General features: G+C 43.7%; 1 protein-coding gene across 2 annotated transcripts in view; it reads left to right on the forward strand.

The window, feature by feature from the left end:
- The first annotated feature begins 1,551 nt into the window (after nt 1–1,551).
- PIAS1 (protein inhibitor of activated STAT 1) overlaps nt 1,552–25,272 on the forward strand; it is a 68,450-nt gene continuing 44,729 nt past the window's right edge. For both annotated transcript variants that reach the window (XM_054077846.1, XM_054077847.1), the window contains exon 1: nt 1,552–1,583. In XM_054077846.1, coding sequence (XP_053933821.1) covers nt 1,560–1,583 — 24 coding nt within the window. In that variant the 5' untranslated portion in view covers nt 1,552–1,559. The remainder of the gene's footprint in view (nt 1,584–25,272) is intronic.

Here is a 25,272-nt window from a genome sequence, read left to right on the forward strand (position 1 = left end):
ACCCTGGAAAAGGTTCACTGTGAGAATAGCTGGGAGGAGGAGGAGATTTGAGAGAGTAGATATGGGGAGGTGGTGGGTGAGAGGAAAAAACCTGTCCTTTGAGAAGAGATTCCCTTGTAAACAAAACTGATCAGGTACATTACATGAACCGTCTGAACAGCTACAGGGATGTAGGAGGCTGGTACGGGAGGGGAGATGCTGGTCTGCAGATCCCTGAAGTATGTTGCACAGTTGTTTTCTAATTTAACTGTTGTGTCTAAGGCATTAAGGGAAAACCAGATAGCTTTGATAATCATAGAGTCATATAATCTGATCATCTTTGTGGCCTTCTCTGGACTCGCTCCAACACTTTCATCTCTTTCTTATGTTGGGGATTCCAGAACTGGACACAGGGCTGCAGGTGGGGCCTCACGAGAGCGGGGTAGAGGGGGAGAATCACCTTGTCTTCTGGCTCAAGTGTTCTTTTAAGAGCTATACTGTTTCTATTTAGCTTTAACCTAAACTCTAACTGATTAATAAGCATTCCAGGCGGAGCAGGTGGTCCAGGATAATTAGGTACTCGGTATATGTCTCATCACTTTTACGTTATAAGCACTTAAACCTAATGCTGTAATTTCAATCAGACATTCCCATGCAGAAATTATGGCCCGTATTTATTCCTAGATGTGTTAAGGCCACTTTGCTGTCAGCCCCTGTCCGACAAACCAGCCGCAAGTGAAGAGATCATAGTTCACGCTCTGTCATGTCTCATTGCTTCAGGAATTTATATACATATAAACAGGATATTTTTTCCCGTTTGTGGACTCTTGAGTGTCAGGGTAAGAAAATGGAATTGGATGAAATTCCAACCAGATAGTGTTTCGAGCCATCTCTGTCACTCCAGTTGACTTAAGGATGAGTTTGGGGTTTTTGTTTGTGCGTTCAGTGATTTCTTTCTGTTTGTCTGAAGCAATATTGTTAAAAAGCTTTTTTGCTCGTGCCTTTTGGGGAAGAAAGAGCTCCAGTGTCTGTGCATGGGAGAAACAGCCGGCTGTTTCCTTTTCTAGTGGAAAGTAATGTTGCTACAGATCGTAAAATTGCTAACTATAAATGTCACTTCTATATCTTTCTTATGTTGGGGATTCCAGAACTTCTATGGCTTTCCAAACGTTAATCACTATCTGCAAATATTAAACTGCTCTTTTTAAAGAAGACCAAAGCGAGCCTTGGCAAATCGCCACTCTTGATGAGGGAGTGCAGGGATAGGGTGAGGGGGAAGGGTTTGAAGCTGAAAGAGGGGAGATTGAGATGAGATCTTAGGAAGAAACGTTTTCCTACGAGGGAGAAGAAGCCCTGGCCGAGGTTTCCCAGAGCAGTGGTGGCTGCTCCGTCCCTGGAGGTGTCCCAGCTCAGGTGGGACGGGGCTGTGTTTCGAACCGAAGGGTTCCTGCGCTCCCTCGCCCCGCGGAGGCGCCAGGGACAAAATGGCGCCGCGATTCAAACGCTGCGCGCGGCGCGGGGCGGGGCGGGGGGGGCGCGGCGCCGGCGGGGCTCGTTGCGCCTGCGCGCGCGGCGGCAAGATGGCGGACAGTGCGGAACTAAAGGTAAAGCGCCGCTCCGAGCCCCTCCGCGCCGCCCCCGGCGCCGCCGCCTCAACCCCGACCCCGCCGCTGCCTCGCTTCCCCGAGACGCCGTGCGACTGGGCAGGGCGGCGGCGGCGGCTGCGATCGCCGAACGCGGGGGGGAGCCCCGGAGAGGGCGAGGGGGAACCGGTGCCCGCGGAGTTCGGGGCGATGGGGGGGTGCGGCTCTGCCCCGCGCTGGGAGCGGCGATGGGGCACCCGGCTTCCTCGGGGACCCGTGCCCAGCGCCCCCGGAGCCCCGGGAAAGAAAGCACGTCACCGGCAGCCGCGGAGGAGCGCCTGGTGCTGAGCTTGGGGCTGTCCCTGTCACCCCGTGAAACTCCTCAGACACGGCGCTCTGCGCGCCCTCGAGCGAAGTTTCAGCTCCTCGAGGGGGTGAAGCTGGTGGAGGTTGAAGTGGGACCCCAGAGTGGAGGAAAGGGAGAAATCCTGTCGGCTGTGGGATGTAGCCTGTTTTGGGAGCTCACTCTCAAGAGTTTTGCTCCACAGGAGCTGGCTTGGATTTGTGTGATGCTTCCAAAGCGAAACTGACTCAAATAGGGTGAAAACAGGCAAGACAGGTGGCTGACGAGCACTGGGAGGGGTGGGGGGACCCCCACATTCCTCATCCTGGTAAATAAAGGATGTCACCGGCAGCCGTGGAGGAGCTCCAAGGTGCTGAGCTTGTGGCTGTCCCTGTCACCCTGCAAAACTCCTCAAAACCTAGTGGTCCGAGCGCCCTCATAAAGTTTCATCTCCCCGAGGGGATGAAGCTGTTGGGGAGTGAAGCTGGAGGTTGAAGTGGGGCCCCAGAGTGGAGGAAAGGGAGAAAGCCTGCGAACTGTGGGATGTAGCCTGTTTTGGGAGCTGTCTGAAGAGTTTTGTGGCACTGGAGCTGGCTAGGGTTTGTGCAATGCTTTGTAAGCAAGACTGCCTCTTTTCACCCCATTTGAGTCAAGACAGGCAACTGGCTTCCAGTAAAGGGTGGAGGGGACCTCACATCCTTGTCCCACTCCCCGGGGGGAACCCTGCATCCCTTGTTCTGCTCCCATCATCCTGGTAAATAAAGGATGTCACCAGCAGCCGTGGAGGAGCTTCAAGATGCTGAGCTTGCAGCTGTCCCTGTCACCCTGTGAAACTCCTCAAAACCTGGTGCTCTGAGCACCTTTGAGTGAAGTTTCAGTTCCCCAATGGGGGGGCGCTGGCAGGGAGTTCTCACTGGGTGTCTGAACTCAGACCCCAGGAGGGAGGAAAGGGAGAAATCCTGCCAACTGTGCAGTGTATTGTGTTTTGGGAGCTGATTCTGAACAGTCTTGTTGCATGGTACCTGGCTAGCGCTTGTGTGATTCTTCATAAGCAAGACTGCCTCTTTTCAACCCATTTGAGTCAAGAGAGGCAGCTGGCTGTCAGCAGACGCAACAGCTGTGGAGGAGCTCCAAGGTGCTGAGCTTGGGGCTGTTCCTGTCACCCTATGAAACTCCTCAAAACCTGGTGCTCTGAAGCACGTTGAAGTGAAGTTTCAGCTTCGCTACAGGGTGAAGTTGGCAGAGAGGGGTTGATGTGAATCGAAGGATGGAGGAGAGGCAGAAATCCTGCCAGCTGTGGGTTGTAGCATGTTTTGGGAGCTGACGCTGAAGACTTTTGTTGCATAGGAGCTGGCTTGGGTTTCTGTGAGGCTTCCTAGGCAAAACTGACTCCAATGGGGTGCAAAGAGTCAAGACCGGTGGCTGGTGCCTGGTGAGCACTGGGCGGGGTGGGGAAATCCCACTTCTCTTGCCCCTGTGAATAAAAGGATCCAGCAGCCATGGAGGAGCTTCAAGGTGCTGAGCTTGTCTCTATTCCTGTCACCCTGTGAAACTCCTCAAAACTTGATGAGCACCATCGAGCAAAGTTTCAGCTCCCCAAGGAGGTGAAGTGGTATCCTGGGATGGAGGAGAAGGAGAAATCATACCAGCTGTTAAATGTAGTGTGTTTTGGGAACCAGCTCGGAAGAGTTTTTGGTGCACAGTCACTGGCTTGGTTTTATGTGATGCTTCGTAAGTAAGACTGCCAGTTTTCACACTATTTGAGTCAAGATAGGTAGCCAGCTCCTGGTGGGAGGGATGGAGGAGATCCCACTCCCCTCGCCCTGCTCCCTGGGAATACCCTGCTTTCTTTCACCGCACTCCCTTTGCTCTGGTAAATAAAGGATGTCACCAGCAGCTGTGGAAGTGTTTCCAGATGCTGAGCTTGTGGCTGTCCTTGTCACCCTGTGAAACTCCTCAAAACCTGGTGCTCTGAGCACCCTTGAGTAGAGTTTCGGTTCCCCAAGGGGGTGAAGCTGGAGGTTGAAGTGGGACCCCAGAGTGGAGGAAAGGGAGAAATCCTGTGAACTGTGAGATGTAGTGTGTTTTGGGAACTGGCTGAAGAGATTTTGTTGCATGGTACCTGGCTAGAGTTTATGTCATGCTTTGTAAGCAAGACTGCCTCTTTTCACCCCATTTGAGTCAAGACAGGCAGCTGGCTTCAGGCAAGGGGTGGAGGGGGTCCCACATCCCTTGCCCTGCCCCCTTCACCCTCTCCCATCATCCATGTAAATAAAGGATGTCACCAGCAGCTGTGGAGAACTCCAAGATGCTGGGCTTCGGGCTGTCCCTATTACCCTGTGAAACTCCTTGAAACCAAGTGCTCTGAAGCACCCTTGAGCAAAATTTCAGCTCCCTGAGGGGGTGAAGCTGGCACGGGGGTTCTCACTGGGGGCTGAGATGGAACCCCTGGGATGGAGGAGAGGGAGAGGTCCCACCAACAAGGGGATGTAGTGTATTTGGGGAACTAACTCTTCAGAGGTTTTCCTGCACCGTATCTGGCTTGGATTTTTGTGATGCCTTAGTAAACAACACTAAGTCAAATGGAGTGAAAAGAGGCAAGACAGGCAGCCGGCTCCTGGTGGGGAGTTGGGGCAAACCTCGCTTCCCTTGCCTTGCTTCCTGGGGGGACCCCACTTCCCTCACCCCACTCCCCTTGTCCTGGTAAATAAAGGACATCACCAGCAGCTGTGGAGGAGTTCCAAGATGTCGAATTTGCAGCTGTCTCTGTGGTGCTCTGAAGCACCCTTGAGTGAAGTTTCAGCTCCCCTCTGGGGTGAAGTTAGTGGGTGGAGTATCTTGCTGGGCTGAAGGGGGAGGTTCAGATGCCACTGGGTTGGAGGAGCAGGAGAAATCCTGCCAACCACGGCCCCTCGAGTGTTTTAGAAATAGTGGGTGGAGGAGTATCCATTTGGTGCATCAAAAGAGAATTCTACAAAAAAGACTCCTGAAAATCTTCCCAGGCACTTTGGCAGGGGTGTTGGGGTACAACTGCTGCCTTACACACTCGGCAGGGTGTTTAAAAGTTTGAGAATCTCATTGCAGTTGTCAAAATCATTATTCATTAGGAGGACTTCTGTTTTGTACTTCAAGGTTAGTACAGTGAGAGACACAAATCAGGAGTATATTAGATGTGTAACATAAACTACAGAGTATGTCAAGTGTGACAAAGGAAATGCTATGGCTTTCCCTAGAGTTTCAGTTGGTCTCAGTTTTCTGTGCATCAAAGGTTTCTTGTGCTTTCATTTTTAGATGCTTACAGAGCTGTCAAGACGTAAACCAGTATAAAATCGTGTGCGTATTCCAACATTTTGGGGTCTGTGTCTGCCCAGTCAGGACAAATGGATGCTCCCCTAAATCTTCCCCTGTCCTTGGCTTTTGGGGTAGCTTGCATGGTTTATAGCTTGAGCAGGGCTGACCCCAAGCCTTTTTTTTTCCAAGTTGTGACTCCGACATAAAGAGCTAAAGGGTTAAAATATGATTCCAGTGTTAAATTTCTGTTAATCTTAGCGTGGCAAATGGAACTCACTCGTAAGAGGTTTTGGTGGACAATAGCTGGCTTGGGTTTGTGTGATGCCTTTACAAGCAAGACTGACTCAAATGGGGTGAAAAGAGGCAAAGAGCTAAGGAATAAAGGTAGATTTTTCTGTGTTAAAATAGCAGGATGATAGTCAAGGGACAGTGCTGAAAGGCATGATTTTACTATGAAAATCGACTGTTTATTGATCTTAGGAGCTTTGTAACCTGAAGCCTCTCCTCTGGTCCCTCGTGGAGCCCCTGGGCTCTAGGTATATCTACGGGTGTTGGATTGCTGTTGTCTGTGCAAGCGTTGGGTAGGGGCCTCACCTCTCGTCCATCGTGGAGCCCCTGAGCTCCGGGTATTTCTACACGTGTTGGAGTGCTGCTGGTCTGTGTGAGAGTGGCATAGGGGTCTCTCCTCTCCTCTTTCTCTGCAGCTTTACGGGTGGAGCTTTTGTGGAAGTGTATTTGTGTCCGCTTGTCATCTCGGACTTCTTTATTGATCCCTTTCGGAATCCTGCTTCTTGGGAGTAGTAGAGGATTTATTACTTATTTATTTATTTTAAGTGCTGTTGCTGCCTGAGAGATCTGAAGGGTAAATGTCAAACTGATCTTGTGTTTTCGATTTCACTCTGCTCAGGGTGGCCCTTGAGAATTGGGGCTGTGGGATGATAGTGTCGCATGCTGTGAAAAGTTGTGCAGGGTTATTTTTTGGTAGCTATGAGGGCTTGGTGGTTTACATAAGAAAAAAATAGTTACTTCAGGAATTCAGACTTTGAAAACTTCAATCCGCTTTTTTTTTCTCTGACTGTAGAAAGAAAGAGAAGTGTGTGGGTGTGTCCCCTCTGTCAGGAAGGAGGGGGAAAGACAAGGCTGGGGAATGAAATTTCTGCCTGAAGTTGTAGCTGTCGCATGCCAGTTTTTCAAAAGTAGTGCAGCTTGGTTATTAGGTACTGGATGAAGGAAGTGCTCCTTGGAAAAATGTGGCTGATGGAAAGCTGCTAGATCGTAGTTGAATGCAGTGGGTATTTTTAAGCAGGAGAACATCCATAGAAAACGTGCTTTAAAGTCCTTTTTGAAAGTTGGAAGGTAACAAAGGGAGGACTTGTGATTAAGACTGCTATTTGAAGAATGAACTGTGTATTCCTTTAATTATTTTAATTTCCTTAGGTAAAACATTGTTGCTTTTCTACCCTGATGAATTAGCAAATAGCATTGATTTCAGATTTAGTGACCTTTTAAAAGCTAAAATCAAACGTAATAGTTGTGCGGTAACTCTCTTGCCTTGCCAGATAAAGCTTGTCAGGAAAACTTAGACAAGTTTCTAAAACTTTCTGCCTTTATGTATGAAGATTCGTGGGGTTATGTGTGGGCAGCGTACACACGTGTGCCTTGCGGAATGTGGTGTGATGTGTGTTATTGACAAATGCACAAAGTAAAATCAAAGCTCCCGTTTCCTCCAGAAAAGCAGGGGTCATTGTTACTTGCCATAACTTTTCATGAAGTTCTGAATCACGAAATAGCATTTCCTGTAGTGTATTTTCTTCCCACGATCAAGAGTATTTCGGTCTCTCCGTATTTGCCCCATTTGAGGATGTTTGTTCTATTGGGAAAAAAAGATAAGAGCAAACATACTTTGCAGATCCCAGACGTGGGAGGTTACTGAGTTCATTGGTCCTCTGGAAGGTTTAGATACCTTGAGCCTGTGTGTTTTCATGTCTGTTGATGAAACAAGCTAACTGGAAATTCTGCTCTTCTGTGGATTTTCCTCCCTAAGTCTATAGGCTGAGGCATATGTGAATTTTCCTCTTCTTAATTACTATTCCTGTATAATTGCATACAGACTAATTTATCTCAAGGTAAGCTATTTAAAGCTCTTTCTAATTGGAAGGAGTATACTTGAGTGATTAAATCTTTCCTTCAATATTTCTTACATCTCTTTAAATTGGTTATTAGATTGTTGTGATCTTTGCCTTCTACTCAAGTCTTTTGGAAATCATTACACAGTTTGCAATAATCAATTCAATTATACATGGATCAAAGAATGAAAAAGAAAAGCTTAGTTCTACTATTGTCATTCTTGATACTGTCCTAAGAAGCTGGTTTGGAAAGCACATGCTGGGAGGTTTTCTCCTTTGTTCTCTCTCCTTTTAAGAAAGTGCCTTTGGGGATTGAAGAGATCCCTGGTGTGTTTCTTGTTAGACACAATTTATACTTTAAAGAAAAAAAAAGTGAGCCAAGAGTTTGAATGAAAATTCGTAATAGCATTTCCCCACAATGGCAATGAAAACAAACCATTTAAAAAAATCATTTGGGAAATACCCCTCCCCTTCATACAGGGAAGCATTTTTTGAGGGGGAGATGCTTGTATCCTGGCATTCAGGTGGTGGTGATAATAGGGTGAAATGGATCTCTGGGATGGAAACGCGGTCATGTTAGATTGCGTTGTTGTGTTAATAAGCATAACTACCTATTTCAGTGTTCAATTAGAATTTCACTCTTCTGTATTATGAGCTATTTCTGATTAATCCTTTGTAAGTTGCTGGAGTTGCGTGTTTCTGTGATTAAAGTCAGTACAATCCACTTTTCATTGTTATCTGAGTCCACGGCTTACATTATTTTCATGCCAGTAATATGTCAGTATAATTGCACTTTTAACTGTATTTTGGTCTAGGTGTCTTTTTTGAGGCTTTGGTCTTGAACACTGGAATTGCAGATATTGGATGAATAAAATTGGCAGCTGTGCATCACTGCATAACTGTCAAAGCCCCAATCTATAACCCTTCTTTATTGCCAATAAAAAACAGATTGCATGTTGTGTACACATAAATGTAGTGTCAGCACACTTCTATCATAAACCCCCTCACAAACATTAAGGGCCATCCTGGAAGTGTTTGTAGGCCTGTGCAGGTGAAAGTCCTATCCATTGCCACTGGTATAAGAACCAGTTGTTCATAATAATTATTTGCCATGGCTTTGCAGTTCATTTCTGGTTTATAAAGGTATTTAGAAATTGCATTCAAAAGGCGTAGGAGCGGGTAGAAGAAGTGTATTATTTAACTTTGTTCTATGAGAATATGAGAAAGGTGATGCCCTGCGGAGGGGAAGAGCTCGGAACTGCTTGGCCATTGGTAAGAACGTTTATGGATCAGGCACACAAGACAAATATTTAACAGCATCCCGTGAAGCAGGGTGTAGACAAGTTAAAATACCTTCAGATATGAGGTTATTTATAGGGATGTAGATGGCTGATATGGTTTATACTCTGACCTGCATTCATATAGAGCAGACAGATAAGTGCAGACTTGTTGCTAATGTGTTTGGCACAGTGGATTTTAGTTCCTGTAATCCATTCTTGTAGAAGTCAACATCTGATCATTTTTCTCTTAAGTGCCATTATAGTGAAAAACAAAACAGAACTTGCAAACACTTGAAACTGGAGTGCTCCCTCTAATTGTTCTGAGATACCCCAGCCCTTTCTGATCCCAAGTGCCTCACTGCTGCACTTCTCTGAAGCCTCTCTTGTAGTCCTTGGTGATTGTAGTAACGCGTGTGAGTGAGCTCGGAGCGAAACCCCGGGGTCAGTTGGCTGGTAAGCTCCATCACCAGAGGGTTCATGGGTCTCTGCTGAAACTGTAGAGTTTGAGGTAATAGTGCCTTTCTCACTGTCAGTCAGCGTGTTGAAAGGGTTACTTTGTGAAGCCCTGGCATCACCAAGTGTCCCAGAGGATTTTTTCCTGGGATTGGATCCCTTGCAGCTTTTCTCTTACGTGGTGATATGTTTGTGTGTATGGCCCATTGGCTGTACAAGGGAAGATTTTGCCTACATCCCTTAAGTTGTTTCAGAAATATCTGTTTACTTTTGCTGCCGTGCCTCCACTTTAGAAACTTTTGCTTTGATGAAGGATGCTACAGGAATCCTTGTAATGGAAGACTCTGCTTTATCACCCTCCATAAAAAGTAGTAAAAGCCTTCTGAAAGCCACGATTTCAGTGAAGAATGGTTTTTACATCAAAGATCTGGTATCTACCTTGTGTGTCTGCTGCAGTTTGGCTTCCTCAGCTTGTGCTGTCTCCTCTAAGTGGGAACTTCATGTCTGGGTTAACACACAAACATGCCAGCAAGAACCACAGATATGTGTTTGTTCTGTTGTTAAGGGGGAGAAAAGGGGAAGTGTATTGTTTGGGTGACTGCTGTGACACATGCCTGAGCAGCTGGATTTCAGAATCCTCTTGATCAAGCTCAGGTATTGATTATCCCATTGCTCTGTCACTATTCCAGCCCCATACAGACCAATAAGTGCTACGAGTGTTAGTTTGGGCTTTTTAAAATTAAGTTGATTAGATTTTACGATGCAAAAATTGCATGAAGTTCCTTCAGTAGTAGTCGGTTCATGAAAGTAAATGCCTTTCTTAAAAGTAAATTCTTTTGCTAGTTAAAGCCGGGGGAATGAGGAGAAGAAAGGAGCTCCAGTGGCTCACAAAAGGGTGCTTATTTCTGTAATTTCAGTCAATGCTATCAAAGCCATACTAGTCACTGCCATAAAATGTGGCTATTTCAAAGCAAATTAGAAGCTTTGGGGCTAAAACAAAAAGTAGAAGATGTTAAACCTTTGAAAATGAGAATATATGGAGTTGTGGATGGCAATGAGAGATATTAGCTTATCCAGCCTTGTTCCCGTCTTCCAGATTTTGAATAGCAGCCAGGAGCAAATTAAACCAGGTAACATTATATTATTGTGGAACATTATAATATATTCTATTATATAAATATATAACATTGTTCTCTGCATGCTGTGATACGGACCTTTCTGTTATCATTTCTTTTCTTATTGTTTTGCTGAAACTCTGGTGTCTGTTGCAGCTGTATTGATCCAGGAGTTTGTCAGCGAATTGCTTAATCTTATTCTTCTATTTGGATTAGGGATTGCTGTAGATGTACTGCTGTGTGTCTGCTTTTATATTCTGTCTCTTAATATATACTGGAGGGATAAGAGTGCTCGGTAAACAAGCATTGTATTCCAGGACTAGGGGAGAGTAGGAATTGGCGGAAGGTGGGTATTAGGAGGCTTGTCTAGAATATGTGAAACAAAGAAATGAGAAGCCAGTGTACAATTAGACCAAAGGTCAACCTGAGCTTGACCTGTGTGTCTATAGGAGGTGATATACAAGAGATTTATACAGGAAGTGGCATGATAATTAATGGAGAAGGAAAAGGAGCCTTTTAAAGACATCACTTGGCAAGTCCTAGGCTCTGCAGCAGAGCAAAGGCTCTGTGGGTGTGCTGAAGTTTATTTAGCATGGAAGACCAAAAGATAAGTGTTATTCACTTTACGAGCATCACTGGAGATTGCTCAGTAGTGAACTTCCCTTGTTTTGGTTAGGAAATGGTAATGAGCTTTCTGGATACATGCTAATAAACATGCATGAGTTCTGCCTCCTCTTTGCTCCTGCCAAGCCTGCATGAGCTTTAGGTAATGCTTCAGTTACCAGTTCTCATCCTAGACAGCAGGAGAGAGTACGAAAGGGAGAGTTTGAGTCTCTGCCCTGCTTTGGGGCTGATGCACAACCAACAACTTTTCCAGAATAATAAGCTGTGAAGCATGTCTTTATCTGTGAAGCTGTTTTCTGCCCTATAGGGAGGTACTAGGGGCAATGTGTTTGGGTCAGGTAAAATCTGTAACCTGAGCTGCAGAAGCACGTTGTAAAAAGTTGTGTGGATGAGAATGTTTTCTGGCGCATCCATTCCTCATATTGTTTCTTGAGACTCCTTTGACAAAATGATCTCACTTTGTGCAGATGTTGTATCTTGTTTCCCTGGTCCAAAATCAGAGGCTTTGAATGAGTCCAGGTGTTTGTGTAGCTTCTTAGTTTATTGAAAAATCCGTTAGAGCCAGCTCTGCTTGGGCTGTCTCTGGAGCTGTTAACACACCTATAAATATATTGCACCAGAATGAAGAATGTAGAAACTTCAGCAGCGGTATGGAAACAGAGCTGCTCTTTCATAGGTTCTGTGTTGATTTAGCAGTATCTCAGCAGTGAATCTGCTGAGGCCACTTGGTGGCAGGGCTTCAAATTCAATTTTTAATCAAGTATTAGAGCTGTTGCTGGTTTGAATTACAAGTATTTTAGATAATATTTTTCTAAAGGGTGTACGCCCAGGTTCTCCTTCAGTTAATTTCCACTTTCACGGCTTTATTGTTAAAATTCGACTCTCTCTGCTGAGGAGTAACATTTTTATTAGAGGATTTTGACAGTATTGCTTGGGTTTCTGAAGAAATGGCTAAAAATAAACATGTTATAAACTGAATCTTAAGAAAATGTAATAAGAGCTGTACTCGTTCAGACCAAGGGTCAGTCTGGCCTGGTATTGTCTCCTACAGCTTCCATAAGTAGGGAAAAGTGAAAACAGGACCAAGTATGAGCAATAATTGTCTTCTCTCTGCGATGTTCTACTGGTCTCCAGCTGTTTGCAGCACAGGCCTCGGAACCTGACAAGTCCACTAGCTTGACAGGCCATGATAAATCTATTTTCCAAGCACCTGTCCAGGTTCCTCTTGAGCCTATATAAACTTCTGTTTACAGTATTTTGGTTGAGATTTCTGTTTTCTGCTGCTTGCTATACTAGGACCCTTCTCATTTTGCTTTGAGCCTGGGTCCAGGCAGCTTAATAAACTTGTCACTCTGTTATGTAATGATAGAGACTTAACAGCTGTCCCTGTCTGCTGTCCTTGTGCTGATCATGGTTTTCTAGATTGCTGTTGTATCTGCCCCTTCTTCTCTATTTTTTTAGGTTGAAAGGTCTTAGCTTTTGCTGTGTTTTAATCAGGGAAGTCATGCTGGACTTGTATCATCTCTCTGTGAACATTTCCACTTATAATATTCTATGGGATTTGTTCTGTTTTTTTAAGACGAGACCACCAAAACCACCCACATTTGGAGATCTGGGTGAGCCTTTTTTTTTATAGTGTATAATGATTTCTCATTTTCGCTCTGTCCCTTTCATATGATTTCTCACAATGATTTGAGTGTTTGACTGCTGCTGAACCAGTGCTTTTGCATGCCTGTTTATCTTCCAGGAGCTTGCTCTGGTGTGGTGAAGGCCATCCTGGAGCCCATCTCTGTCTGGATCTGTCTGGTTTCTGGTTCCTCACAGGCATCACTTCGCATTTATGTACATTGAATTGCTGTTGCTGAGGTCTTTTTCAGTGATTTTTTCAGTTTGGCTTCATCCTTACAACAATATGGTCAGCAGCTTCGTCAGCCCACTGGTCGCTTGATTTTCTAGGTCATTAATGAGTAGGTTAAGCCACATGAGTAGGCCTTTGCAGAACTCCATCATGACCTTCCTCTATTGTTTGGTGTTGGAACAGCTTGGACACATTGGTGATAGAAGAGCTTCAAATAGCAAGCTAAGGATCTATGGCCTGGATGTTTTAACAGAAATACTAATGCTGCAGGGAACACCCAGCTCGTGTGTGCGGATTGGATTTTTGGAGTTTCCTTTGACCAGTACTACTGTTATGTTGTTTTTAAACATATGTGGATCTCTGAGGTGGTGCCAAGCTGTTACAAGGGGAAGCAGAGATGTGTTGAAACTTGTTTCCAATGTTCAGTTAACTAGAAAAGTTTATTAAAAATATGCTTTGTTTTTTAGAGTGCATTCACATAGTTTAGTAAAGGGTTTGAGGTAAATATTGGTTAACTGCATTGATTCCTTCATTTCTTGGGCTTGTGCGTGGCAGATGTCCATGCCTCTGTGTTTGTTTTTCCCCCAATCCTAGATTGCCCTTTGCTTTTGAGCAGGGCTGTGAAGTAATGCGATGCTTACAACATCCCTACCTGCAAGTAGTTTTTGGTATCTAGAGAGTGTATCAGGAGGCAAAAGGGTGAAGATGCTTCATGCTAAAATGCTAGGCTGAAGCCCAGCAAATGCTTTGTGTTGTCATAACATCCTAAATAATCTCCCCCCTTCCCCGTGCCTTTGGCCCGTGTGTGTGAAAAGAGACAGGCAGAGCATAAATTCATAAATGTGTGAGAGTCATTCAAATGACATTCATGAGCTGCAAAAGGCTTGTATATATGCAAATTCCTATTCAGAGTGGGATTTAGATGAGTGCAGTTAATGAGGTGGGTCAATAGTGTGGTAAGTAAAGGTGGAAAGGAGCAGTGGCTGGAGCAGCATCCATCCCTCTGTGCAGCAGGAGTCTGGGGGCAGGCAGCTCACTGCAGGGCAGGAGGAATAAGGGAACATTGGTGTCTTCAGTCAGAGCTGCACCTTGTCTGCTTTCACTTGGTCAGGATTTCCATGGATGTTTTAACTTTGCTATCAAAGTTTTCTTAGGCAGCTCTTCCAACTCTGGTTGTTCTTGTGGCTGGAGCCAAGTTAAATGCAGTATCGTTATTGGAGTTTACTTGCAATAGTTTTCATGTATTTTAAATCATAGGTGTGGCTGAAACTTGGCTTACAAAAACCTTCATTCCATCAAGCGGCTCGTTTCCATGCAAGGCAGGGGTTATTGTGTGAATAAATGAATTGAATTCAGTCTTACTTTGATTAAAAGAAAAACACAGTGCTTGAAGAATGAGGTGGTGGGGAGGTGGATGGTGTGGCAGATTGATGGCACTGGGAAATGAAATATCCCTCTTCCCACCGAGCAAGCGTCCTTAGTTGTGCTCCTTAACGTGTGCCAGCGTGACTGTGAAAGAAATGTTTCTATAGGCCTTGTCTGTGCTATATGTGGGCCAGGAAAATACTGTACAGAGAACATATTCTAACGCTCTGTTGAGTGTTTTGTCCTGGGGTTAATCCTTGTGAGCTAATGGGTTCTTAAGCACTGCATGCTTCTCTTTGAGGCTATGGGTAACATGATGCAGCCAATACATGGAAGAATACAGTTCTCTGATGTGGAAGGACAGCATAGCCCAAATTCGGAGAGGTGAAGTAGGATTGTGGGGTTAGGATCAGTTTTGCCAGGAGTCTAAGCTTTGCCTGAGATTCTCAGTCTGTCTCTGGCTGCATGTTGTCGTTCGAGATTGTTTTCTTTATCCTCTTTTGAATGCTGAAGAAAAGCAGGAAGGTCTGCTTCCTCTCCTATTATTCTGTCATCATTTTGCATTTCTCCATAGTGGGAAGAAACCAGTCGTTGTGGGTGATATGAAAAACTGAGCTTCCTGCTTTCCCTTTCTTTGTCCCCATGCCTCTTTTAGATGTTTTCCCCAGGATACGCATTCAGTATTTGGCACTGTTGCTGCCCTGTTGCTCTCTTTCCAAGCTGTGCTGGTACTTGGAATGAAATCAGTGTGATTCTTGACAGTCTTACTGATGCTTTAGTGTTGTGAGTAGCAGCCAAAGAAGTCATCCGTGTCTCATTAACTTGACTGACCTAGGATCCTGAATCCATCTCGGTGGGAACTGGGTTGAATACTGACATAGTAAGACTTTTTGAAACGGAAGATGAACTTCTGACTGCCAGTATTTTCACCTGGGGTTGGACAAGTGACATAAGAGAATTTTTTTTTCACCCAGTTACTGCTTTCTTTTCTTTAATAATAAATGTATTTTGGCACTTTAAAATGCATCTGTCTCAATGTGTGATGTAAGTATTAATTCTGTGTCATATTGTTGTGTGCAATAAACAAATTATTCCATTTTTTAAGGTATCTGTACAGTTAGGAATAAATTAGGCTTTAGCATGCATTTAACTGCTCTGTAAATAGTCAGACCCATAATTTGTGTTCCGTATTGTGCCATGACAGACAATAGCTCTTCAGTTTGAAAAAAACTGACTTTTCTTGAACTACTGGGTGGCCACATGTGACTTATGCATTGTTTTCTTGACAGCAGTTCAGCGTTACACGGCTACTCTCTGGTCTAGATACCTTGTTGGGAGTTAAATGAGCTGGGATAGGATAAGTGAGAGTGATTTTACTAGGTGGTGGTCTTGATCTGGTTGCATAGCCCTTTGTGTTCCTAGGATAGTCATGGGCAGTCATGTTCCACGAAGGACCATTCCCATGTTGATTCCCCACAGCTGTCCATCTCTGCTCATATTTCTGAGGTTTACAGCTTTGCCTTTTTGGAATGGCTGTAGGACCGGATACGTTGTATATCTCATTTGTAGTTCTTGATTCCCTTCAGTTCTGAAAAATACTGCTATCCACAGAATTTGAGGTTGGAAGGGGCCTTCCAAGGTCTACTAGTTCCCTGCAAATTTGCTTGTTTGGCTGTAGCTGCCTGAAGAGCTATCTGTAATGGTGCTCAAGTTCCTCTCCTGAACTACCAGCTACGTAATGAGGAAAAAACACATGAGAAATGTAGGTTTTCCGCCAGCTTTGACTACTTCGTGTTTAGTAACTTTGAATTTCAGATGTGGTTCTCTCTTAACTTGATGAAAGTGATCACGAACTGGAAGAGTTCTGTAAACACATGGATGTTATTTTTTGGGTTTTTTTAGGTTGGTGCCTAAAACCCTGAACCTGTTGGTTCATAGGTCTATAAAATATAAAGAGGTAGTAATTCTTAGAGCAGCTTTTTAGGGTTGAAAAACACATTTCAGATGTGCAAATTCTTTCTCTAAATATAATACAAAGTGTTACTTTCCATCAGGCCTTGTCTCTCCTACATCATTTTGTTTACAGCCGTTGCAGTGTTGGTAAGAAACATATGGGAAGCAGAGAAGTGGCTCCTAGATAAATGGTGATGATTAAGAAAATGTTAAGTAGCAAAGGAACTGTTGGTCTCCAGCAAATATCTAGGACGAGTTTTTTGTAAGAAGGACTAGGGCTTAGCTAGAAGAGTTGAAAGAGCTTGGGTCATCTTCTCTGCTTTGTTTCAGAATCAGTAGAGACAGGGTAAGAGAATGGGTGTCTCCTTGTGAAAGAGGAGGATGACTTGAGCAGAGGAAATACTTATCTTACCTGCACTGGATGAAGACTTGGAAACACTGTACTAAAGGAATGATTTTGAAGAGCTTCACTAGAACGTGCTTGAAATCAATGCTTCATCAAAGTAGAGGGCAACTTATGGTAGATAATCTGTGCTATGAGAGCACTGATGTTGGGGTTTCCCCTCAGTTTTGTGCTATATTAGGCAGCCTCTGCAAAACTGATGAAAGGGTACTTCATTGGTGTGGAGAGTCCTACCCGCTCTGACAAATTGTAGTAGACAAGGGACATTTCTTAGTGTGGTTCAAGCTTTTCATTCACTTTGATGACTTACTGCTGTATGCATAAAAGGAAGTATGTGCCTTGGCTTCCTTATGCAATTTCTGCATTAAATCCTAAACATGATTTTGAGGATGTCATGAAATAAAGAAATTATGTGTGGAATGACTAGTGTTTAAAAAAGCAAAACTGACTATACCGATGCCAATATGATCGCTTGATGGAATATTTGTCTTCAGCTTATTGACACAGTGGGAACTTTTGGCTGCATTGCTTATTTCTGTGATAACAATTAAGACTAATTGTTAGTAGTAATAAATTATTATCCTCTGTGGACCAGCATTAGAAGGGAATAGGGTAATTGGCCAGTGTATTTCATGGAGATTTGTTGTCAGCTGATTTATTTCATTTGTGTTCCGCTTTGGAAAGGGAAATCTTATAAGGATAAATTATTGAGTATTTCCTGTACATGATATTTTATCTGATCTTTTAATTTTCCTGTTCTTCTCCCATCCTTCCGCCTTTCCTTCCTCCCCAGTTTTTGTTCTAGATGTTTTTAACTGTTACGTATTCCTGTGGTCACAGATGAAAGCACCACCAAAGGTGCTGGTGTAGCCTGCAAGATGGTGCTTGAACCAGGCAATACTGGAATATAGTCAAGATGCTGGAGCACGTCCAGAGAAGGGCAACAAAGCTGGGGAAGGGTTTAGAGCACAAGCTTTATGAGGAGTGGATGAGGGAGTTGAGGTTGTTTAATCTGGAGAAAAGGAGGTTGAAGGGAGACCTTATTGCTCTCTACAACTGCCTAAAAGGGGATTGTAGCGAGATGGGGGTTGGTCTGTTCTCCCTGGTAGCCAGTGACAGGATGAGGGGAAATGGCCTCAAGATGGGCCAGGGCAGGTTTAGGTTGGATGGTTGGATGTTAGGAGAAATTTCTTTACTGGAGGAGTTGTCAAGCATTGGAGGAGGCTGTCCAGGGAGGTGTTTAAGTCGCCATCCTTGGAGGGGTTTGAAAGATGAGTAGATGTCATACTTGGGGGACATGGTCTGGTTGCAGACTTGGCAGGGCTGGATCAATGGTTGGACTTAGTGATCTTAAAGGTCTTTTCCAGCTGAAACCATGCTATGATTCTGCGATACAGGGCTGATTGTGGCTATGGCCCTGCCTGCACTACAGCTGGCTCTGTGGATGGATCCTGCTTGTGTGATGGAGCTCAGCGTCTCAGAATCGCTCCCTTTAGGTGTAATTCACAAGGTCTGGGAATATATTTCCAAACAGAGCTTTGTGAGAAGGGTTGCTTCAAAAAATAAAGGAAAGCATTTTATCATGTGCCATTTTGGCATTAAAAATACTTTTTAAAAGTGAGAATTGTGGCAGATAACTTCACTTTTCCCTCTCTACAGGCATTAATGTAGCAGTTGGTTACTTTTAAGGGAAATGAGAATCAGTTACATGCAGGCTGCAGCTTGTTCAGTACTTGCAAGTCAGTATCCAAGTTTAATATGATTGTTAATTAAAACCTTTCCAGATTCTGCAGTAATAGTCAGTGATGACATAGTCTGTCTCCTGTTCTGTGTCCTGTAAAATGGGACAAATGAGAGGAAAAAAGTTGGTAGCTTATCTAGAAGCATTTCAGGTATGCTTGACTGTATAATTTCATATCCTGAAGTGTTATCTCATTAGAAGGTAATTAAATGGTAAAAGTTTGTTGGTTTATAGTGGGCGACTAATTTTTCAGTGTTTGATAACTTATGGCATGTGGAGAACAGATTACTTTGTAGTTCTGGGATATACAGACCAAAGCAGTTTTTAAAATCTTGGAGGAATAGATGCATCTATTATGGTGATGATTTGTTTTAATCAAGTGATGCTTAAGTTGGCCAACACATACGATCAAATCATGTCTGTCGATGCAGTAAATATTTGAATAACTGTTGCAAGCAAACATCAGCACTGGATGTAAGAACATGGGTCTTGAAATTGTCTTGCTGTTAAGAGGTTTTGTGAGCTGCTTGTGGAAGCTGCCTCTATATCTGTGTTGCAGTGTGAGTACATTAATTGAATTGCAGGTACATTCTTCTCCAGCTTTCTTTCAAATATGACTTCCAAAAGCTACACATGCTGCATGCAGGCGTTTTAGATATTTAGGAGGTAACTAGAGCTTTTGTTCTCCACTGGGCTGCTGATAAATAATGGCTAAAATGATTCCCATTTGGTAGACTCCCTGTCTGTAAATCCCACATTGGTCAATTTAAGTAACCAGTGTTTCTGTGTTTTCATTGCTTATTTTAAAATATTTCTTCTTTAAAATCACCAGCAGAGGAGTAAATGGAATAACCCTGTCTGCCCTCCTCTATGGCTTCCAGAAGCTGACACTTCTTGGTCCTATTTTTTTTCTTTCTTATACAATAAGACAATCTTTCAGACTATTAGTGAATGCTGTATAAGTTGTTATGTTTTGATTATAATGAGGCAGACCTCTTGTGTTCTTTGTTGGAGAGATTATAGTACAACAGACTGCGTTTAGCAAGCGTGGACAACCCCATCTGCGACTGGCTTGGGTTCCTCTGGAGCTTCCGGCGTAGGAATTAGCTCTCCTGTTGAAAGGCTTAGCTAAGGATAAGACCGTTCTTAATAAAAAGTAAATTTGTCTGGCAGTGACCTTCTCCCAAATAGCTGAAAATAATTGTCTTCATTATTAGCCTTAGGTGTAAGCTGTTTGTCTGCAGAGAGGCACATTGTTTTGTATCCAGAGATTGTCTAAACTAGTATTTCTGCAATTACTTGTCATGAAAGTCATGCTAGCGCATAGCCCTGTAAAAATAATTCCCATCTGCAAAGAGAAATACGCTAGGGACAATTAAGTTTGAGCATGGAAGAAAAAAACTTGAGTCTCCAAGAACTGAGACGAAGATTACCACTGCGTCAGCAACTTTATTTAATACCAGAAGTAATAACGTGGTTCACCTAGTGAATAAAACCTCCTGAGAATGGTAAAACTTTTTTTACGGATTAAGATAAAATGTGACTGACTGTAAATCAACTATAATGTAGACATGACTAGAGTCTTGGCAGACTTTCTTCAACGAATTGAGCTTTTGCAGTCTGAGCAGGTTGCTGCCCCAGCTGCCTGCGCTGGTTCTCTGCCGTGGTGCTGGGATGTGGTGTGGTTTGCAAGCCTTCATCTGAAAAATCAGTCCCACAGATTGAAGTGTTCATGCACTGGAGTGGCACTTGGGTGTGTGGGCACAGTCTGGATGCCTCTTCCAGAGAAACTTCCCTTTAGGGAAAGGGGTGGAGTTGAAGGTTTAGGGGGGAAATTGCTTCCGCTGGTTCACCAGGTTGTGTGTGTCAAAGCTTTTGGAAGATATTTCGCATGTATGATTGCATAGCAAAATACCACAGGCATCTGCAGAAAACATAAGACAACTTTTAACACATGGGGATTATATTAAACATTCCAGGCTCTGCCTGCCTGTCGTTATTAGCAGTGAGGTCAGTGGGGCTGGAGCTGTCTTACTGTTTTCTGTTGCATTGTCCATTCACTCTTCAGTGAATGCTCTTACTTTTGTTGCTGTGCATTTTCTTGTCACCCCTAAGGGACTGACATCTCCTACAAATTGGTAGCGTCACTGGAGCAGGATTAGAGGGAGGCCTCTGAACTGTGGGCTGGAAGGAGAGCCTAGGTTTATTGGTGTTCATGCATGGAGTAGCATTGCTGGGCTGGAACTAAAACTTACTAAGTTTGAGGGTAGTCAAGTTTTACCAGCATGACAGATGCAAGCAAGCAATGTTTGCCGTGAGCGGGTAAAAACGGTGTTCCTTATACTAGCTGATCTGTAGAATCCCAGAATGGTGGGAGTTGGAAGGGCCCTCTGGAGCTCACCCAGTCCAATCCCCTGCTATATCAGAGTCAACCAGAGCAGGTTGCACAGGTGCACATCCAGATGGGGCTTGAATGTCTCCAGAGAAGAAGATTCCACACCCTCCCTGGGCTGCCCCTTCCAGTGGTCTGTTGCCTGCACAGGAAAGTTTTTCCTCATGTGCAGGTGGAACTTGCTATGTTCCAGTTTGTGCCCGGTGCCCCATGTCCTGTCACTGGGCACCACTGGAAACAGTCTGGCCCCAATCCTGATTAAGTAAGAATTAAGTGTTTGTGCTAGACTTGGTGAGCTGTTACATTAATTGCATACAGAAGGATGGCAGTAGGAAATAGCAGAACCTCCTGTCCAGAAGCGCTTCAGATGGAACTGCTACAGTTTTGAGATGATCTCCTCACTGTCAGAGATTCCTGGTTTTAGCAGGCATTTGAGTCTGAGCTCCATCACTGGGTAGTTTGGTTCAAGGGTCGTGATGTTTATAATAACAGATATGCAACCATATAATTCACAAGGAAATATATTGTTTGTGAGGAGGCGAAATTAAATACCAGCTGATGACTTAAACTTTATAGCTTGCTTTCTCTGCTGGCATGCGGAGCAATATCTTTCTTGGTGAAAATCATACAGTGTTTGACCTTAAGGAAGCCCAGGTCTGTGGAGGTATCGGCAGAAGATCAGTCCAGGCTTTTTTTGGTACTATCAATATGTGGACATCGTTTTGTTGACTTTTTTTTAATGGCTGAAAATCTGTTTTTACTGCCATGTAGACAAATGCATAGATTTGGTTTTACAGTTGTGAAATGTTCTTTATGAGCACTGATATACTGTGTAAATACTGGGTTTCTTTGATTAAAAAGTATCTCGTGTGTGTGTGAACAAAAGGCAGGTAATATTTGTACTACCTGCCTTTGGTTTATACCTATTTTAGTGCTGCCCTACTTGCCAAAACATCACATACATCACACAGGGAGACAGCTGAGTTTTTCATTATGCAGACCAAAAGCCTCCGTAAAGGTTGATCTACGTTGCATATTTATGACCATTCTTCTGTGCTTTTGCCTCCCCTCCATTTTGAATTACGGTGACTTCAACCTTTTAGTGTTTTGGTTGCATTAGACAAACGCAGGGAGTTACAGCCTGTCATCCAGGCACTTGAGCTTCCATGAATTGGTTGTTTCACTCCCTCATGCAGATTTTCGGTAGACCGATTTCAATTTTTATAGTTTAGCCTTGATAGCTTCGTTGTGTGAGTCTTGTAGATACAATTTAGGGCTAGGGAATGTGCCTTCATAAAAGATGAAGATATTTTTGCCTTCATGATCTCCCATTTTCACAAATCTTAGATGTCTAAGACCCCAAGAGTTTAGTCTGTGTGACTGTAGAGAGCTCGTGTAGCTCAGGTATAGCTTTCTTCTCCTGAAGATTTATATCAGGGGTTAAAGAGGCTGCTCATAGCATGCAAGAACCCTCCTGTATTTTTACAGCTGGGTGTTGGAGGCATACTGAGATGAATTCAAACCCATTTCCATACTAATCTAAAGCTTCCTAGTTGCTTTTATTAGAAAAAAAAGAACAAATTTGATTTGATTTTTTTTAAAACCATGTTTTAGAAGTGCATTGTGGGACTCCTTGAATAGCAGTTCCCTTGTTTTGTAAGGGGGAAGTTTCCATTTGTGTTGTCCTTGAAAACGGCATTAGAGCTTTGCCAGTGTGGTTGCGTCCACACTGTGAATGCAAACTGCAGCATATCCCTGTGGGTGCTGGGGCTGAAGGTGCTGTGCAGGAGGTCAGGGTGGAGGCTCCTTTGCTGGCCTATTCAAAAGACTACAAAAACGTAATCAGAAGGAATTCTTTTTCTTGCACTTTGTCTTTGAAGCATCTTCTTGCAGTGCTTGCTGTCTTCTATAATAGTGATCCTTGATTTTAGAGGCTGCCTGTAACCAATTACTGATCACTATGTCTCTAATAACCTGAGAAATTTACTGTCACTGTCTAAATTTCTGATTATAAATGGGTGACCTCCCTTTTGCTATTAGTTTTTTCATCCCTTCTTTTTCATTTTAGTTACTCCTTTCTTCCGTCTTTTGACTGGTGTTTGCAGAGGTTTTTTTTCTTTGCTTTTTTCCCCCATTAACTCTTGTGTTAGTTAATGGTTCTAGAATTGTGGAGGACCTGTTGTATAGCTTTAGGCACAGAATGTGGTGTGGTACCTAGCCAAATGCTTCTTGTTGTGCTGGCAGATCTTTAGAATGTGTTTTGGAGCTTATTCACAGCTTCTAGTTATCATAAACATCCGGAAAGAAGTTGTTCAATTCTTCAGGTAGATCCCTGGGCTGATTATTGGAGATGTAGAAATACCCTTGCTAGAAAGCATTCAGCACATTGTTGGGACTTCACACAGCTGTGATGGGTGAGCGTACTGCTTTGAAGATGGTACTTGTGGTGCTGGTATTTGTGACCAGTTTTCAGGGTTGTCCATGGTGCTTCCCTATGGACACTGCTTAATTCATTAAAAAGAAATAAAGATTGACTTTTGCCTGGTTTTTGCCTCTCAGGCAAGTCCCTACCTTCAAAAAATTGGAGAAAGGTAAAGGCTCACTGTCTGTGGTGTTGGGACTCAGCACATAACCTCTATCTTTCCTTTCCTGAGCAGCAGGACTTAGAAATGCAGGCAGATGAGCTCTGTTCTGGCTTGAGCTAAAGCAGAATAGAGAAACCTCTGCTAAGTAACTTAATTTTCAGGAAGTTAACTACATGTTTTCAGACAGCATTTGTCTCTAGACCTGATAATACTTAAAATGTATAGTTATCATCAAAGTGTCAGAGCATTGGGATGCAGAAAAGCCATTGCTTACATCTATCTCTCTGGAGACAAAGGCCATTCTCAAGTTAATGGAATGCGGTCAGTGCAAGGGGCGAGAAAGGGTGGTGCGTGCAGGGTGGGCAGGCCAGGACACCCCAAACTGACCGACAGAGGATTCCATTCTATATACCTCATACTTAGTATAAAACTGAGGTGTCACAAGGGTCAGATCTCTTCTTTGATGACTGGTTACTAATACGGACCTCGTCTGTTGTTTTGCCCCAATGTCTGATCTTTGTATTCCTAAATCCAGTTCCTGAGTCCATCTTCTGTCTGCCACTGAGTCCAGCTTGGGACCTTTCTCTGTGCTGCTCTGCAGCATCATTGATGACTGTAGACTTTGGGAGAGGTTGATTTCATGTATTTGTACATATATTGTTATTTCAGTCAGTTTTATTTTATGTCAGTTTTATTTTCCTTATTATTATTACTGTTCCATTGAAGCTGTCTCAATTTTAGTTTCCAACCCACAAATCTCGCTCATTTCCTTTTCCTCTGAGGGGAAGATTGAGATCACAACTGCTCACATTTAACTGCCAGTCAGTCTGATAGGGCTAAACCGTGACAATGTCAAACCAATATTTTGGCCCTGGTGTCTTTTCCAGTCTAGATCCCTGTTCTCTGCCTGAGTCCACCTGTATTTGTAGTTGTGCTTCTCAGAATCCTGAGCCAGTGAGACCAGCCACGCAGGATTATTGAAGGAATTTCTTATCCACAGGCACTACCACTTAGATTTTATTTCTCTTTAAACTTAATTCCCAATCTTCACAGATCAGTGGGAAGGGGCACGGTTCTTGAATGCCATTTACTTTGATCAGTGCAAATGGCTGGATTTCTATAGCCAGGAAGCTGTCTGGTCTGGACATCTTTCCTTGATGGGTGGGATGACTGGGCTTGTATGGAAAACTGTTCTTTAAGAATAAGATTTATCTCTGCTGTTTTTCTTTTCCGAGAGGAGTCAGAGTAGATGACTCTTAGTATTGGTGCTCTGTTAGAAGTTAAGGTTCCTGGTAAAGTATTTAACTTGAATGCTTAACCAGCATTAACAAAGATAAATGGCCCTGTTGTGTAGCACAGGTGCACTGCTCCACCCAGACACGCTTGTTTGTTTGAGACAAGTTAGTGAGTCAGAAGCCACAGACCTTAGGTTGATGTTGCAGTCTCTACTAACCGTGGTGCTTCTTACTTCATGGTCCTTTTGTGGATGTCTTGGACAAAACCTGTGTTCCTCCTTACCTCCCAACTGTCTACATGCAATTTTTGGTTTGGGAGACTTCAACAATTTTCCTGTCTGTTAGCTTTAAAAAAATGTACTAATGATTTTGAAAGAGAGAGTGTAGGTAGAACATGGTTTCCTATTGATAGTGGCAGCAGAGGAGTGGGCGGATGACGTAGGATGCCGCCCATGGATTGCTTTTGCATCCTTCAGCTATTTTCTACCAAACCTTATTGGCTGTCTGAAGTAAGAGTGGAACAGGAAATATCCTTGCTTTCAGATGGATTGCTTGAGAGTGTTACCTTAACAGGTAACACTCTCAATGCAGGAAGAGGGGGGCACACCTGCCTGTGTGGCTGCAGCATAAACTGCATTGAATGGTTGGGTTCCCACAATTTGGCGGGAGGGAAGTGGCACAGATTTAGAAACGGGTAACTGGAGGGTGGGAAAATAAATGGAGCTCTCTGCTTCCATGGACCACCTACCTGATGCACACAATTAGGTGGCTTAAGAGAAGGAAGTGCTCTGATGGCTTTGGGAAGGATAGACTGTTTTCACAGAGCTTTGGGTGAGGGGCTGAGGGGAAGAGTGCATAATGAGCCAGGCAATCCCCATGACTAATGGAGCTTGTGTGGAGGAACGCGTGTGTGTTGTTGAGCAGGAAATGTCAGATGTATGTTTAT

This window comes from Cuculus canorus, chromosome 12, assembly GCF_017976375.1.
Source record: "Cuculus canorus isolate bCucCan1 chromosome 12, bCucCan1.pri, whole genome shotgun sequence".
In the NCBI taxonomy this organism is placed as follows: Eukaryota; Metazoa; Chordata; class Aves; order Cuculiformes; family Cuculidae; genus Cuculus; species Cuculus canorus.